At 34.8% G+C, this 15,897-nt stretch overlaps 2 protein-coding genes and 1 pseudogene across 2 annotated transcripts; 1 reads left to right on the forward strand and 2 right to left on the reverse strand.

Moving 5' to 3' along the window:
* Positions 1–3,847: 3,847 nt before the first annotated feature.
* Positions 3,848–5,669, reverse strand: LOC103829416 (high mobility group B protein 3). The gene is made up of 8 exons (XM_009105083.3): positions 5,453–5,669; positions 5,280–5,331; positions 5,056–5,151; positions 4,799–4,856; positions 4,673–4,717; positions 4,510–4,590; positions 4,303–4,392; positions 3,848–4,121 (listed from the first exon to the last, which is right to left on the reverse strand). The coding sequence occupies exons 2-8, from the start codon at positions 5,318–5,320 to the stop codon at positions 4,107–4,109; spliced, it is 426 nt and encodes a 141-aa protein (XP_009103331.1). The 5' UTR covers positions 5,321–5,331; positions 5,453–5,669; the 3' UTR covers positions 3,848–4,106.
* Positions 5,670–8,573: 2,904 nt separating this feature from the next.
* On the forward strand, positions 8,574–13,266 carry LOC103829865 (annotated as a pseudogene).
* Positions 13,267–14,448: 1,182 nt separating this feature from the next.
* On the reverse strand, positions 14,449–15,338 carry LOC117126836 (glutathione S-transferase T2-like). The gene is made up of 2 exons (XM_033275981.1): positions 14,685–15,338; positions 14,449–14,574 (listed from the first exon to the last, which is right to left on the reverse strand). The coding sequence occupies exons 1-2, from the start codon at positions 15,336–15,338 to the stop codon at positions 14,449–14,451; spliced, it is 780 nt and encodes a 259-aa protein (XP_033131872.1).
* Positions 15,339–15,897: the final 559 nt, after the last annotated feature.

Consider the following 15,897-nt stretch of genomic DNA (forward strand, 5'->3'; position numbering starts at 1 on the left):
ATGAAGGTATAATTCATTTGATTTGACAATGTTGTTAGCTAATAATTGTAGACGTATTTCTAAGTCTTCGTTTATAGTTTTGCTAGTAAGGCTGAGCTTGTTTCAAAGCTGAAGTCGGTGACTGTGGAATATAATTTTACATTTTCAGCATATAAGACAACAAAAACTCTGTATGTGGCTAAGTGTCGTGTTCAAGGATGTGGTTGGAAACTTAGAGCGAGTGTGAAGTATGGGCCAAAGACATTTTGGGTGACAAAATATTCGAAAAAGATGAAGAATCGGAAAGGTTGAAGAATGTTCCTTGTGCATGATGGCTGTACACATGGTAAACTTCTTGAAATGACACAAGAAGATTATGATCTGGACAACAAAATTGAGAAGATGGTGCTAACCTATTCCTTACCAAACATCATTTAAAACAAATGACTCCGAATAGGAATATACTCCTCTTATGCCTGTCACGAATAATCGACAAGTACGGAACTTGATCGAGTTATCTAAGACACACTTTGTACGCCTTTGTGTATCAAGCCTGCGCCAATACACTAAAAAAATTTGGATTGACTATATGTTAAATAATAAGTGTAGACGTTTTTGTAAATCTACAAATGTAGACTGCAGTTGAAGTCTACGTCGTAAATTCTATTAAAAGTGTATTTGTGTATTATTCATCATATTTTTTCATGATTTAATTATTTTACAGTGTATGTTAGTAAAATTTTAATGGTCTTGGATGAATTTCACAATTTAATGTGTTATAATTATACACTTGATACTTATTGCAAATTGTTTTGATTAGTATTATTCTTGAAAATTTTTGGGAAAATTTTGTATAGATTTTCTTCTTCTCACATGTGTGTTAGTTATTATTTTAGCTTATGGTGGTTTTACTTGTTTGGTTGGTTAGATCTTGTGAAAAAATTGATATCTAACAAAAAATTAATAATATCATACAAGTGAAAACAACTAAAAATGAATACAATGTTTATAGATTATGCATTAAAAAATTATTTAAAAATTAATATTTTATTATGAAAGTTATTACAGAGCAATATATTAAAAAGTATTCTTGAGTATGTTTGATTTTTCATAATCTTGATGCTTCAAATAAAGTCTTGGAAAAAGTACCTGCCAAATAAGATAGAGTTATGAGAAAAACATAAGATAAAAAATAAAATCATATTTTAGTAGACTTTTTATTAAGTCTACGTAAAGTTATTGTTTAGTAGACTTTAGTTGAAGTCTACACTAATGGAAAATTTTCATATTTAAAAGTGTGCATTTAGAAAATTTGAAAATATTTTGTTCTGGAAAATATTTCAAAAATGGTTTTTTGTCATCCTTGTAACAAAGCAAAAAGATAATGTATGAATCTATAAATTTAGTTCATTATAAACACAAAATATCTTATAATGAATATATGGAAAGCTTACATTTTTGGGAAGATGATTTGAAAATATTGGAAGAGAATACCTGCAAAATAAAATAAAATTTTAAAAAATAAGATAAAAATTAAAATCATATTTGAGTAAACTTCTAATGAAATTTGCTTAAAATTCAAGGCTAGTAGACTTCATTTGAAGTCTACCAGCCGTAAGTTTTAAGTAGATTTCAAATGAAGTCTACTCTATCAAAAAAAATAGATCTGAAAAATAATACATTAAAAATATGAAATAAGTTTAAATCTAAAAAACTTTTTAAAATATGATTTAATAGACAAAATAGTTATAAATTAAAGACATATTAATATGAATTTTAATATGTAACTTTATTTGAATATAAATACTAGAACACATATTTTAAATCTATAGATGTAAACCTTACATTTCTAGGAGGAGAAGAGAACAACTATGGAAGAAAATACCTGCAAAATAAGATAAAATTATTAAAAAACATAGAAAAAAAATTAAAGTCATATTTTTGTAGACTTCCAATGAAGTCTGCTTAAACTTTATGGTTTAGTAAACTTCATATGAAGTCTGCAAGCTTTAGTAAACTTCTTTAGAAGTCTACACTGTCTGATAATTTTCAGATCTGAAAAAATCTATATATTTTGAAATGTGAAAATAATTTTAAATCTGAAAATACTTTACATAATATAATTTATAAGGTAAACTAGTAGCAAATTAATGTAGAGAGCTTGATCTATAAATTTATTTGAATATAAACATGTAAATACATATTTAAAATCTATTAATCTAAAACTTACATTTTTAGAGGAGATGATGAAATCCATGAGTGATAATACCTACCAAAAAAAGATAATATTGTGAGAAATAAACATAAAATACACATTTAAAATCTATAGATCGAAAACTTACATTTTTTAAAGGAGAAGATGAAAACCATGAATCATAATATCTAAAATGACAAGATAATATTGTGAGAAAGACTTGAGAAAATTTTAGAGAGAAAGAAGATAATGAGAGAGATTTAGAAACAATTGAGAGAATTTTAGAGAGAAGAAAGAAAGTTTTAGAGAGAAGGGAGAGAGTTTTAAGAACTTGTGCAGCCACTTTAGAGAGAGATTGAATAAATTTTGTTTATATAGGGAGACAAAAATGTAACTAGGTTAAAATTTACGATACTGTAGACTTCGTTTGAAGTCTACTAAAATTAAAATTTTGGAGTAGATCTTACTATAACATAGTAGACCTTTTTGGAAGTCTACTATAATAATTTAATTATTGTTGTTTATTCTTTATTATTTTAATAATTTTAATATATGATTTATTAAATTTATTTCTTTATTTTTTAATAGTTATAGTATATGATTTCACTTTTTTATTCTTAAGGAACTTAACTTAGTTTAAATATAATGATTTTTTGTAAAACAAATTGAAAAATATAGACTGAAAAAGACGTCTTCAGATAAATAGACTTTATTGTAGGTCTACGAAACCCTAAACCACAAATATCAAACCCTAAATGTTTTGCTTGATAATCAAAAAGTCTCATTTATACAAAATATAAACTACTAAACATTAATATGCAGATTTAAGTTAATAAAAAAAAAAAAACAAAATCTAAAATCTAACCCTATGAAATCAACTACTAAAAGACATAACATGTTAGAACCTTTTGTTTCTAAACTATGAACATAGTCTAGCACATGATAACCAAATTAGTATATATTCTTCAAAATTGTTCGATTATATGAAATTTTAATTTATTTACTTCATATTATCCATTATATTGATGATTAATTAAAAATATCACAATAATTATTTTTATACATTTTCAAAATTAAATTAGTAGACCAAATTAGAGTGTAGACTACAAAACAAGTCTATAAAGTAGACTTCGTAGGAAGTCTATATATATGTAGACTTCTTTTATTACGTGTAGACTTCCAAAGGATAGAAACGTAAAATATATTTATGTTTTTTGTTTGGTCATAAGGGTGAAATAGTACTTTCACTACTCCTTTAGGTTGGTTTTGCATTTGACTGAAAGTGGGGTACACTTTTACATTTGACTTGAATATTTGGGTTGGTTTTAGCAAATGTCCCAAATATTAAATCTCATTGGTTAAATAATCAGGTAATACGACGCCACACGCCACGGCCCTCACTTATAAGACACCACAGACGCTCATCATGGCGTTGACCTTTGAGAGAAGGCATTCAGACCAGTTTATACGCCGTTGTAATTAATTCAATCAAGAGCGTGATGAAACAATTACGAACGGATATTAATTACTGTTGTAGCATATGATGTATGGATTGTATTGTTAATTCTTTAGACTAACACTACAATTCTCTAAATCAAACTCTAATAAGCAATCATATCAACATTAGACGGAGGTTCAAACGAGCATTAAGAATCTACTATCATAACAAACATAGAGACATAAAAATATAGGCTATATAGAGCTGCAAATATCAAGTTCACCATCTAAAACAATTTTTGCCATTACCAGTAGAATCAGAATCAGTGGGAGATAGCGGTAGCTTACTAAATAGAAACATCAGTAAAAATAAAAGCAGAAAACCATTTTAATTTTAACCAGCCCCGTTAACATTGTAAGGGAAAAGAAGATAAGAAAAGCATCAGAGAGATCCTTGCAGCGTCCTTATATAATGCTGCCGACTTCAACTTCTTAGTCAATCGTCTTCCTCCTACACACAAAACAGAGTTAGTACCGAGGTTTTAGTACGATAGGTGATGCAAATAAACTGAAGAAGCAACCAAATCACGACATTGATACAGAGAAACTAAATAAGCAGCTAAACAGAGTCATAAACAAATCAATTTACAAAATAATGATGTAAAACAACTTAAAAGAATCAAAGAACGAACCTCATCACTCCCATCATCCGCATCCTCCTCTTCACTAACCTCAGACACTGACTTGTCGTCAGATTCCTCGTCCTCCTTCGGACCTTCCTCCTGAAAACACCAACACATCAAACAGTGTCGTGTTGTCAATACTCTTGAATAACAAAGAACATGCTCTCCTGACTAAAAGACTAGTTTACGTTGTATACTAGAAAAAACAAAAGTTACCAGCTTCTTGTTGTAGGCCTTCATGGTCTTCTCATACTCAACCTTGCGCTTATTAGCCTTAGCTACGTAGGGAGCTTTCTCCTACAAAGATTGTACAACTCAAAGGTCAAGAAATACTCAAGCATACACAACTATATAATCAGCTATAGATTAGAGAACGTACAGAGTCAGACAGTGATTTCCACTTCTCTCCACCAGCTTTCCCAACCTGTAAAAAACCAATCAAGTTCATAATCAGTACATAGCTATCCTATGGTACAACATATCAAATCCAAATCATAACACTCACAGCAGCAACAGATTTGTTGTCGGGGTGTTCCTTCTTGTAAGTCTGACGGAAGTCCTCCCTTCAGTTAACAAAGCCAGAAACAGTATTAACACACATATCGTAAAATCAAATCGATTAAGGCTCACATCGAGAACAAAGTACGAACACTTACAACCAATTTAATATGATTCTGACTAGTTTGCTAATAATCTCACATTCCAAGGAACCAAAAGGCTAACTACTATACACAAACGAGAGGAGGATGGATGATTTTTTACATGAAGACGAAGAAAGCACTGGCCGGCCTCTTAGGTTTGTTAGGATCTTTAGCAGCAGCTTTGCTCGCCTTCGTAGGCTTCTTGTTCACAGAGAGCCTAACAACCACGAAAGATTATCAATTAATTAAACGATTCAAGGATAATACGAACACGATCCAGATCCAGGAGGAGCTGACTAGGCGACAAAAAATAAGGAAGAAACGATGTATCGAGCTGAGACTTACTTGGAGTTTCTGGAGTCAGACTTCGAATTACCTCCTTTCATGGCCGATGATTCTGCAGGTGAAAAAATCACTAGATCAGCTAACATAGAGGAAACGCAATCGAAACCTAGCAATTACAGAGATCGATATGCAGAAAATCGAGAGGGAATCGAGATATAACACGAGGAAATTACCTTGACGAGGATCTGCTAGGGTTTGAAATTGGGGGAGAGAGAGAGAGAGAGGGAGTAAAAGGGAATAACTACGTGTTTGTGATTCGAGCGAGAGGCTAATAATAAGGAAGGAAGAGAGAAGGGTTAGTAGTGGGTGTTGTAAATATCTTGTGCCTAAAAAAAATTATATATATGTTGAAAATTCAATTTCGCACGAAATCAAATCCATTAAAAATAAATATCCGAGAGGGGTTTAGGCGGGATTTCTTAATATATACTCTGCCATGTCATTGATCCCTTTGGTTTCTACCTCTGTTCGAAACTACGCTAGGCGTTAGTCGGGCGGTAACTCCAGGCCTAGCGAGTTATTAAAAAATCGAGGATTAAGCGGGGTATACGCGGGGCCTAGTTTTTAAGTTTTTTGTAGGTGCATTTAGATATAAATGTATAATTATATAATTAATCAGTTTAAATTTGGTTAGACAACTAATATGTAAACGTGGCTTAGTGGACAGTAAGGAGATTTTGTTTCAATTCATCCCGACTTCGATTTGTGTTACGTTTATTTTTGCTCTTTATATTTTTTTTTGTCTTTAATGAATGGTAGACTTGTAAATAAGTCTTCTTCTTCCTCAACTATTTATTACAGTTTCTATGCATCTGTAAATTTCTTTGACCTATCCTTTCTCTATTGCCTAAACGCTGTGTGAACACCTTAATTCGGTATTACGGTGGTCGTAGCTAGTTCGGATGTGAGATTAAGATCTGATATGCTAGATTTTTGAGATTGGGTTGACTTGGTTCGGAGCTATTACTCGGCGCTTTTTCCTATTCTACGGTAAAAGCGGAAGAAACTCGTCGCACCGCCTCAAGCCTCCGATTTGCCCCTCTTCGCGGCGGTGAGTCTCCGATCACCATATAGTCGGACGCGTACTCGCCAAGCCGCCCGCGTTTTAGAACAAGGGTTTCTACTCGTTGGGTATCTCTCTCACCTTCTCACGCTTTTTTTTTTAAACACTAACCTTCTCACGATTAATCCTAAGTTTTGTGAAAAAACCCAAATAGCAGTTATTCTAGCTTTTATTTATAGGAAAAAAATGGATTTCTAGATTTGTTTGGTCGGTCACTTCGAAAGCGGCCTAGTGACACAGAACAAAATTCAAATATTCACATTCCCATAGTTAACTATTGACTACATTCTTCGGAACACCTTGATTTTTTTCATCAAACGATTGTTTTCTCACTCAAACTTGAAGTGGTTTAAAAAACCATACCAAAACAGAACAACCAATATAATACGATACAAATCCATGTGAAAAGATCATTTTATCTTTCAGACTATACATTTTCGGAACGAGTAATAAAAACAATCCACAAATTGAAAAATCTATGCTTCAGACTTGACAAATCCTTTAGTTTAGTCAGAAAGTTTAACTATGCTCCTGGATCTTGAATAATCGAGGTTAGGTCTTTATAATTGATGCCAAAAGTCTGACAAGTCGATAGTTGTAGCATTCACTCAAATTCTCATGACAGAGCCTCTAGTTCCGAATGTATGGGTGAGATTCTTTTGTGTTAGCTCCTTGCTCCCAAAAGTTGAATTACTCCTCTAGAATTTTTTTTATGTTCATCCACAACCATTGAAAAGTGTGTCATGTGTCCATCATCCATCTATCATATATTTTTATGTTGTTGTGACATGTCTAGGGGATTGTCACTCAACTGGTAATTCTCCATGTTTACTATTAGCTTCAAACTAAGCATGACATTCTGATTCGGCGAATATGATAATTTTTAGTAGGCATTTCTCTGAATAACTTATCATTTCTCGCTTTTCAAATATACTATATAATCCGATGGTATGAATCTTTATCTAACTCAAAGATCTCTGATATCATTCTTTCGTTATAATGAATAATTCATATTTGTGTACTGGTTTGCGTTGGGGAACACCAATGGGGTGGAGATGGGATTGTGCTAGAGACCATGTTTGTAAAACTGGCGGATATTCAAAAAATGGCATAGTTAATAGTTTCATGCTTTGCTCAACATCTAGGACAATAATTTTCATATTGCATATGATGTCCTAAGTTAATTGTCATAGTTAGTTGTCATGAAATTGTTTGCCATATAAGATGTCGGCTTTTCTGTGGAACTTTAATTTTCCAAACAAAGGCTTGTAGTTTCGAATCTCTAACCGAAGCAAAAACCTCACAGCAGATAAGCTGGTCCATACATAAGATGGTGCAATTGCAGCACTAGCTAAGTCTATGGTTTGTTACTTATACATTGAGCCTTATAAGCTTTAATGGAAATTGTTATATGCTTTTGTTGGTTTATCACTGTCATTTCAAAAGGTTTGTATTTGCTGAGACTAAATTTTTGAAAAGAAAATGAACAAATTGTGGAGAGATTGGATCATCTCTACTAGTGTTGGTTACACTTTAAAAAAATTGGAAATGTTATCGAGCTTGAATAGCTTAGAACATTATCGTAGCCCACTTAAAAGCACGAGCTAGTAACTAAGGACATCTGCATTAGTGAAACTTAGGAGGAGTTCACCAATTTAATTTTTTATTATTATTTTCTTTTTTTGTTTGATTTATTAAAAAAAAAAAACCCCAACCAATCGTGGGCCGCCACGCGTCGTGGGGCCCACAAAATAGTTGTGAACCTGTCTCTTACGCATGAACCTGCAAGACCCTGAGTTCACCTTTTTTGTTTTGGGAAGCGTGTAAACATGGGTTTAAAACCCTCAATGCGGATGGCCTAAGTACCTTTATGCACGTGCGAGTTCACACAGGTATATTTTTAGATAGGGATGGACGTTCGGGTATCCATTCGAGTTCGGTTCAGATCTAATCGGATTTCGGGTTTTCTGGTTTAAAGATTTCAGTCCCATTCGGGTATTTCTAAATTTTGGTTCGGATTCGGTTCAGATCTTTGCAGGTTCGGTTCGGGTTCGGATAACCCATTAAATTATTTTTAAAATTTTAATAATCATTATATGCTTAAAATTTCTCAAAATATATAAAAAAAATAATATATTACATATAAATTTGTATAATATATGCCAAAATACTTAAAATTAACATATATATTAGTTTGATTTGAATATTTGGGATAAAAAATCAATAAATATTTCAAGCAGTTTGGTGTTTTGAATATATTTTAGCTATTTAAGATATTTACTTTTGAATATTTATGTATATTTTCAAGCATTTTAGACAACTTAAAACTATCTTATATATTTTGAATGTTTTTAATATATATTAAATCTAAAAATAACTAATATATTTAGACATATAAATCTATTTCAGTTATATTCGGGTATCCGAGAAACTTCAGTTCGGGTCGGAATCGGTTTCGGTTCTTTAGATACCAAAATTTTGAATTCGTTCGGATATTTAATCAATTTTGGTTCGGGTTTGGTACTACTTTTTCAGATCGGGTTCGGTTCGATTTTTCGGATCCGGGTTTTTTTGCCCAGTCCTAGTTTTAGAGTTTTATTTTTTTATTTGAAAAGCCTAAATCAAACGCCTCTCCAGGGGGAGAAAGAGAAAAAAGGAAAGAGGAGAGAGAGTGTGTGAGAAAGAAGCGGAGAGGAGAGAGAAAATGAGTGAGGTAGCAGAAACATTGACGAGGAAGAAGAAAGGTAGACCATCTCTTCTAGACCTTCAGAAACGAGCTATCAAACAGCAGCAATTACAAAAGTTCCACGATGACCACAGATCCGCTCCCAAAAACCCTAATTCCCTCAACTCCGGCAGCCGATCCAAGTGCCGGAACCCTAACCGCAACAGAGTCTCTTCCGATGACGACGAAGATGAGGAAGACGACGACGAGCGGCGGGAGAAGAAACACAGACTATTACGCGGATTGAATACTCACTCTCGTCGACATTCTCCTAATTCAAAACCTGGTGGTGCTGCTCACGGATCTGGATACACGGTAGCGTTTCAAATTGCTCTCGATCCTAACTTAGGGTTTAAATTAGGGTTCAATGTGATTTCTCGAGCGTTTGTTTATCAGTTTCTATTATTGGATATGTTTATCAGTTTCTATTTCGACTATTATGATTTATGAAATATTATATACTCCCTCCGTTTTTTTATAAAAGTCGTTTTAGAGTAATTTTTATGTTCCAAATTATATGACGTTTTCGGTTTTCTATGTAAAATTTATTAACACTTAATGTTATATGACCAATGATAATATACTTTCTATTTTATTATTGGTTAATTTGTGGTTAGGTAAATAATTAATGATGTTTTTGTTTAGAAAATATAAAAAATTAATGATTTCTTAATCTACGTGTATAATTCTAAAACGACTTATATTAAAAAAGGAAGGGAGTATATATTTATATTCTCTGGTTTAATGGTTTCTTTGAACTGATGATGATGATTTGTTTGATGATCCCCTGCAGGGAGAAAAGGCTTCAGACATTCTTACAACAATAAATTCTCTTTTATTTAATTATTGAAAAGACAATAAACATGCTTGTCATTTCCATGTGGGCAGGGTCTCCCGCTGAGTCTGGCCCCACTACACCTTTGCCAGACAAAAAGTTGTTGTTGTTCATCATCGATAAACTTCAAAAGTAATCTTCGTTTCCTTGCTCTCTGTTTCATTCCCAACTGGGTTAAGTTAATGCTTTTGTTTGATTGATGGTGTTTTAACAAACGCTTGTAGGAAAGATATGTATGGTGTTTATTCAGATCCTGTTGATCCCGAGGAGGTGGGTGACTGCTATCCCTTTTGTTAATGTCTTAAGCTCATTAGTGTTCTGTTTGTTTTATCTCTGTTTGGATATGTGTTGCAGCTTCCTGATTATCATGACATTATCGAGAATCCTATGGATTTTAGCACACTCCAGAAGAAATTAGACTCTGATAGCTATAGAAAGTTTTGTTACTTGGCATCTTATGGATTAGGGGAAACCATTGCTTGATGTTGTTTGTGTGCATGTTATATTTAGCGTAGGCTGTTCCAAAAGTTTTGTTTAACTCTCGAAGTAACTATTGAATCACGTGTGTATATTGGTGTTGGAACAGCTCTTTTTTCATTCAACAATAAATCTTACTTCTCGCCCTGTACTTTTTGTAGGGAGATGTGTTTTTAATATGTTCAAATGCGATGGAATACAATTCAGCAGACACTGTATATTATCGACAGGTATGTCTTAAACTCTTATCTCTTTTTTTCTTTCTCTCTTTTGATTCATACTATTATCAATAAAGCGGACACGATTGAGAAACTTGCGTTGGAGGACATCTGGAATGCGTTCAAGTCGTACAAAGGGATCTAGTTTAAATAGAAACCTGGATTGTATTTCATCGCCTTTGTATATATTAAAAGCTGAACTGATACACTCTATATTATTGATTGTTGTAGGCACAGGCTATACAAGAGCTGGCGAAAAAGCACTTCGAGAATTTTGAGGCAAGACAGTGATGATGAAGAACCACAAACCCAACAACAGCAGCAGCAGCAGCACCAGCACCAGCTAAAAGTTGCTGAAAGAGGGCGTCCACCAAAGAAACAGCCTGAACCATCTTGCTTAGACCGTACTACTTCTGAAATTTCAGCTGATGATGCGCTCAATCCTGGAGGAGATAGCTCTAGCAAGTTTTCTGGTGCTTACAATCTAAGAAGGACATCGGTTAGGATCAACCATGACAGTGAAACCCAAAGTGGCTGCTCGCAAGATTGGGAGAACGAGTTTCCACGTAAAAATCACTCTCTTTCTTTTGCTTCACCACTTCTCTTTCCATGCCCATAAAAATAATATTTACGGTTTCTCTGCAGCTTCGGTTGTGAAGGCTGTTAACAAGTATGGTTTGAAACATTTCGATGTCGATGATAACAGACGCGAAACCTACAACCACCTCTCAACTTCTACACAAGAGCCGTGGGTTTTGACAACGCTTGAAGACGAGTTAAAAGAGTTGATTCCAGTACGCTATTACCAATTCCACTATAATATCCTTTCGTATTCAGAAACAAAGGTCTAATCATTTGTTTTTCCTTGTCCCTCAGGTTGGGCTTAACACTGAGTACGGTTACACGAGGAGCCTGGCACGATACGGCGCGAATCTCGGTCCTCTTGCCTGGAAAATTGTATCAAGGAGAATCGAAACCGCTTTGCCCGCTGGAATCAAGTTTGGTTTAGGTTGGGTTGGGGAGGATGATCCTCCAAAACAAACGCTATTAGTGTGGTCGTTGGGAAAACATAAGTGTTCAAATGATCATTCAGACAGAGTCATGTCTCCGACAGCTTCAGTCTCAAGCGCTTTCATAGGAAACAGACATTCTTCTTCTCAAGGTATCAAAGAGACTGCACCTGCTCGTGTCTTGAATCGAGAAACTGAGTTCCCATCATCCTCCTCCTCTCGCCAGTCAGAACAGCTGATCAAGCCTGAGAGAAGCAACGGTCTAATCCGTGGTTTCAGTGGATTCAGCCAAAGTCCAAGTCCGATGATGGGAATCACAAGACAGCAACAACCAAACTTAAACAACGAGGCCAAACCGGGCTGGCAACAACAAGGGGTTACGGGGGGGGGGGGGGGGGGGGGGGGGGGGGGGCTGTCATGACCTATTTGTTGTGAACTTGCGACATGAAAATATATATGGGACAAGTGTCTCTATTGTACAGATTGTTGCAAGATCCATATTTTTAGGGGTATTAAGAGAGAATATGAAGAAAACAACAAAAGATGTCTCTTGTAAGACTTGCCGGCTTTGATTCTCTTGAGTTCCTCGGTAATTAGGATCTCTAGAGTGAAACTAACTGCGAGTTTTCACGTGATTAATCATGAACATAGTAAATGAAACTTACAACCATGTATCAACATTTCGAGTGTCGATATCACTGAGTCAGTGACCATAAACATTCAAATGTATATACGGTCTTGAAATTAGTAGTGTATATAACTCATGAGATGTTATTTGTTTTTACCTTGTTATTAAGGTGCTGACTTATTTGTTCGTTCGACTGCCTCTCAAGTCTAGTTTTCAAATTTTGTGGAGAGGGGCTCAGGCATCACGGGACATACATGAACGCTTTGTTTGTTTCAAATAAAATAGAAAAAGAAGTAATTGTCATGATGTCATCAATAAGATTTGGGCTTCGAATGGTGACCATCGTCCCGCCCCGCCCCGCCAGTAACAAAAGTTTATACATATACTATATATCTATACATTTTTGTAACTGTTAAAACCGCACCGCAGTTGAACCGCTCAAACCGCAGTCACCATTCGGAGCCTTGGTATTCTTTGTAAGATTTGGTAGTATCTTACAAATTAGTCAAAGACAACCCATCTGTTATGATAAGAGTTTATCAGCAGTAATATAAGAGCATCATTATCAACGCTAACTCTTATCAAACATCTTAGAATATTTAATTAGTATTTTTAGTCTAAGAAGTTTTCTAAGATACTTAAGTAAAATACAACATTATCAATGGAACTTTTCGAAAGTTCTTAGGTATAAAATCATTTTTTTATTAATAACTAGTAATTAAGATATATCCATTTATATTCAATACATTAAAAAGAGATAAAATTTTCATTTAATTAAAATTACAAACATTTTATTACATTCCATACATAAAAAAAAAAATTCATAAATCACACATTTATTCAATTCATAGAAACTTTAAAATCATTGGTTATTTGGAATATGTCGAAATTTAGCCCAAATATGTTCGATTAAATCGAATTTTAATTGTTCATGGGCTTGTCTGTTACAGACGCTCGATCGACGATCCATTGCAGTGCCGAGATTTGAATTCGGAGTAACGGTGAATGTATCATCTTCCTCGCTTTCTTGAAATTCTCTCACGTTATACTGAGTGTATGATGATCATTCATCCTCGACAATCATATTATGGAGTATGATGCATGCCTTCATAATATTTGCTATTGGTTTTGTTTTCAAGCTTCACGGATCCCATTTGAATTTTGTTATGTTTTTTTGAATTTTGTTTTGTTTATAAAAAACATTACGTTTAGACAGTATGGTACATTTTGAGAATCAATTCAAGTTATACATATGATATCACCAGTTATTACATCACATAAGTCAAAGCCATTTACCATACATAAGTTATTACACTACATAAGTCATTTTTGCATACATCATTCAAACGAAAACAATAAAACCACAAACAACTAGATTACTTCTTCGCCAAGCACCGAGAATCACTTAAATGCGATCACCACACCCATTAGAACTAAAACGACGACCATTCCTCCAATGCATACCTCAAAGCCATTTATAAAACCAGATTTCTTCTTAGCCAAGTCACAAACTAACTGCTCTAGCCTACGCACCCTCTTATCTGAATCATAGTCACTCATAAGGTTCAGACAGTCTACCTTTTCCTCCAATTGTAGTACGTGTTTATCCCTCGCCCTCATCTCCTCCATCACTGCGACGTCCCACCACTTATGCACATGGCATTCTCCATCATCCACATGCGCGCATGTATAGTATCTCCTCCCTGGATCAAGCCTTGTGTATGATGTAGCCATCTGCGGTGCACCACCACAGTAGCAAACTTGGGGAATCCAAACTCCACCTCCGGTTGTGGAGGGTACTACTGAGGGTACGGTGCCGTGTCACCATATCTCAAGCTCAACTCTTCTTGGTCAAGGCGAATGAGGTCTTCAGTCTCGCTGAACTCAGAAGCATTATTACTAGAGTTCTCCCCACCATACCCTGAGGAACACGAAGGCTGGCTGTAACTATATCTCCCCATTTTAAGTAAACCTGCCAAGAATATTCATTAAAATACATTAGTCCTCATTAAAATACATTAGTCCTCTAATTTATTTAAGGAAAACATTCAAGGAAACAGAAAAACAATAATGCAAGCAGAAACATGTTTTTCATTACTACGAAACTCGAATACATTTGACATTAAAGTAGGACGCAGAAACAACAGAAACACAAGTTAAAACACAGAACACTTTCAGAAAACAGAGATACTTAATCATTTTAAAAGATATTTTCAGAAAAGCTGAGCGAGCAGCTTGTTCTTCACAACTTCCTCAGCCTCACTTAGTGTTCCTGGCTTAGTTAGGAGTGTGTCTAGAATGGCAAGCTTCGACAAATTCTTCTTCCTCATGAGATCATCCTTCTTCAACTCCATTACGGTTTTAATCTCATCAATGGATTTTAGACCTTGAGTGTTATTCTTTCTAGCTTTAGCAGCCTTGCTACCCTCTGGACGCACCTCTTGCTTACCAATAGTGGCGCTTGATGTTTGCGAACAATCCTCTCCAGCCTTCGCTTTCCACTCCCGGTCGGTTTAGGAGTGTTAAGACTCAGCCACTTCTGCTCAAACCTTAACAAACACCAGGCATGCTCCAGATTGAATTTCCTTTGATGATCAGCGAAGTAAATATCATAAGCCGCCTTGAGGACATCAGTCTCGCTCTGACCAGAACTGATGTGTCTCTCTGCAGCCGCGTAAGCACCACAGAATTTGTTGGTGTAGTCATTAATTTTCTGCCACCTCTGCTTAAGATTGAGCCACTCTCTATGTTCACCACTCGCTTTCGCATGTGGGCTAGATGCATAATACTCCGCTACACGTTTCCAAAACGTCCCAGATTTTTGTTGATTTCCAACTACAGCATCCTTAGATGTATTGAGCCACACACTTATTACAACCTCGTCATCAGCTGGAGTCCATTGCCTTCTCTCCTTAGAGGCAACGGATGGGTTTTCACGTTGAGCGGGAGCCTCTGGTGCTTGTGAACTAAAAGGAGGTATCTCCGATCCTCCTCCATAGTTTTGACTCGGAGGAAAACTTCCATACTGGAAGTTTTGACTGTGGAGAAGATAGCTATAACTAGGGGAGTCACTATATGGATTCGAAGGATCCCTTGAATCCATAGCGAGGAGAATGATAGGATTATAAATGACAGAAAGGGAAACAAGAGAGAAATAAGAGATAAAGAGATTACTATGACAAGAAGTATAGCTTCTTGCCGTTATATAAAGAAAAAAGAGAGAAAGAGATCATAAAGAGCTTTAAAGAAATACCTAACCATCAACTACTTTGGTCTAATCAATAGTTATTACAACACTTAAAAGCCATCAAAACAATGAAACTTTTCACTAAATATTTTCATTTGGTCAGAAACAAAATACACTCAAGTTACAATGAGCAAACAATAAACTTATATACTCCTTACAGACTGGTTACTCGTTCGAAACTAACTACAACAGTTACTACAACTCGTTCGAAACTAACTACAATGAGCAGACAATAAACTTAAATGTCCACACCAGTTTTTTCTAAAATTCCAACACTGGTAAATTCAATGATGAAGACAATGTAATTTAGACAACAGATCAATCACGTATACATCACGTTATGTAACACAGATCCATCGAGTTTAAATCCAAAGTTTATTCACAATGTATACATTCACAATGTTTAAAGCCAGCT

Source organism: Brassica rapa, chromosome A07, assembly GCF_000309985.2.
Source record: "Brassica rapa cultivar Chiifu-401-42 chromosome A07, CAAS_Brap_v3.01, whole genome shotgun sequence".
Lineage (NCBI taxonomy): Eukaryota > Viridiplantae > Streptophyta > Magnoliopsida > Brassicales > Brassicaceae > Brassica > Brassica rapa.

Coding starts and splice junctions, on each gene's coding strand:
- LOC103829416 (XM_009105083.3), bottom strand. CDS start 5,320: ATGAAAGGAGGTAATTCGAAGTCTGACTCCAGAAACTCCAA. Junction 4,718..4,798: donor ACAACAAATCTGTTGCTGCT/GTGAGTGTTATG, acceptor GGTTTTTTACAG/GTTGGGAAAGCTGGTGGAGA. Junction 4,393..4,509: donor AGGCCTACAACAAGAAGCTG/GTAACTTTTGTT, acceptor TGGTGTTTTCAG/GAGGAAGGTCCGAAGGAGGA.
- LOC117126836 (XM_033275981.1), bottom strand. CDS start 15,338: ATGGATTCAAGGGATCCTTCGAATCCATATAGTGACTCCCCTAGTTAT. Junction 14,575..14,684: donor AACATCAAGCGCCACTATTG/GTAAGCAAGAGG, acceptor GAGTTGAAGAAG/GATGATCTCATGAGGAAGAA.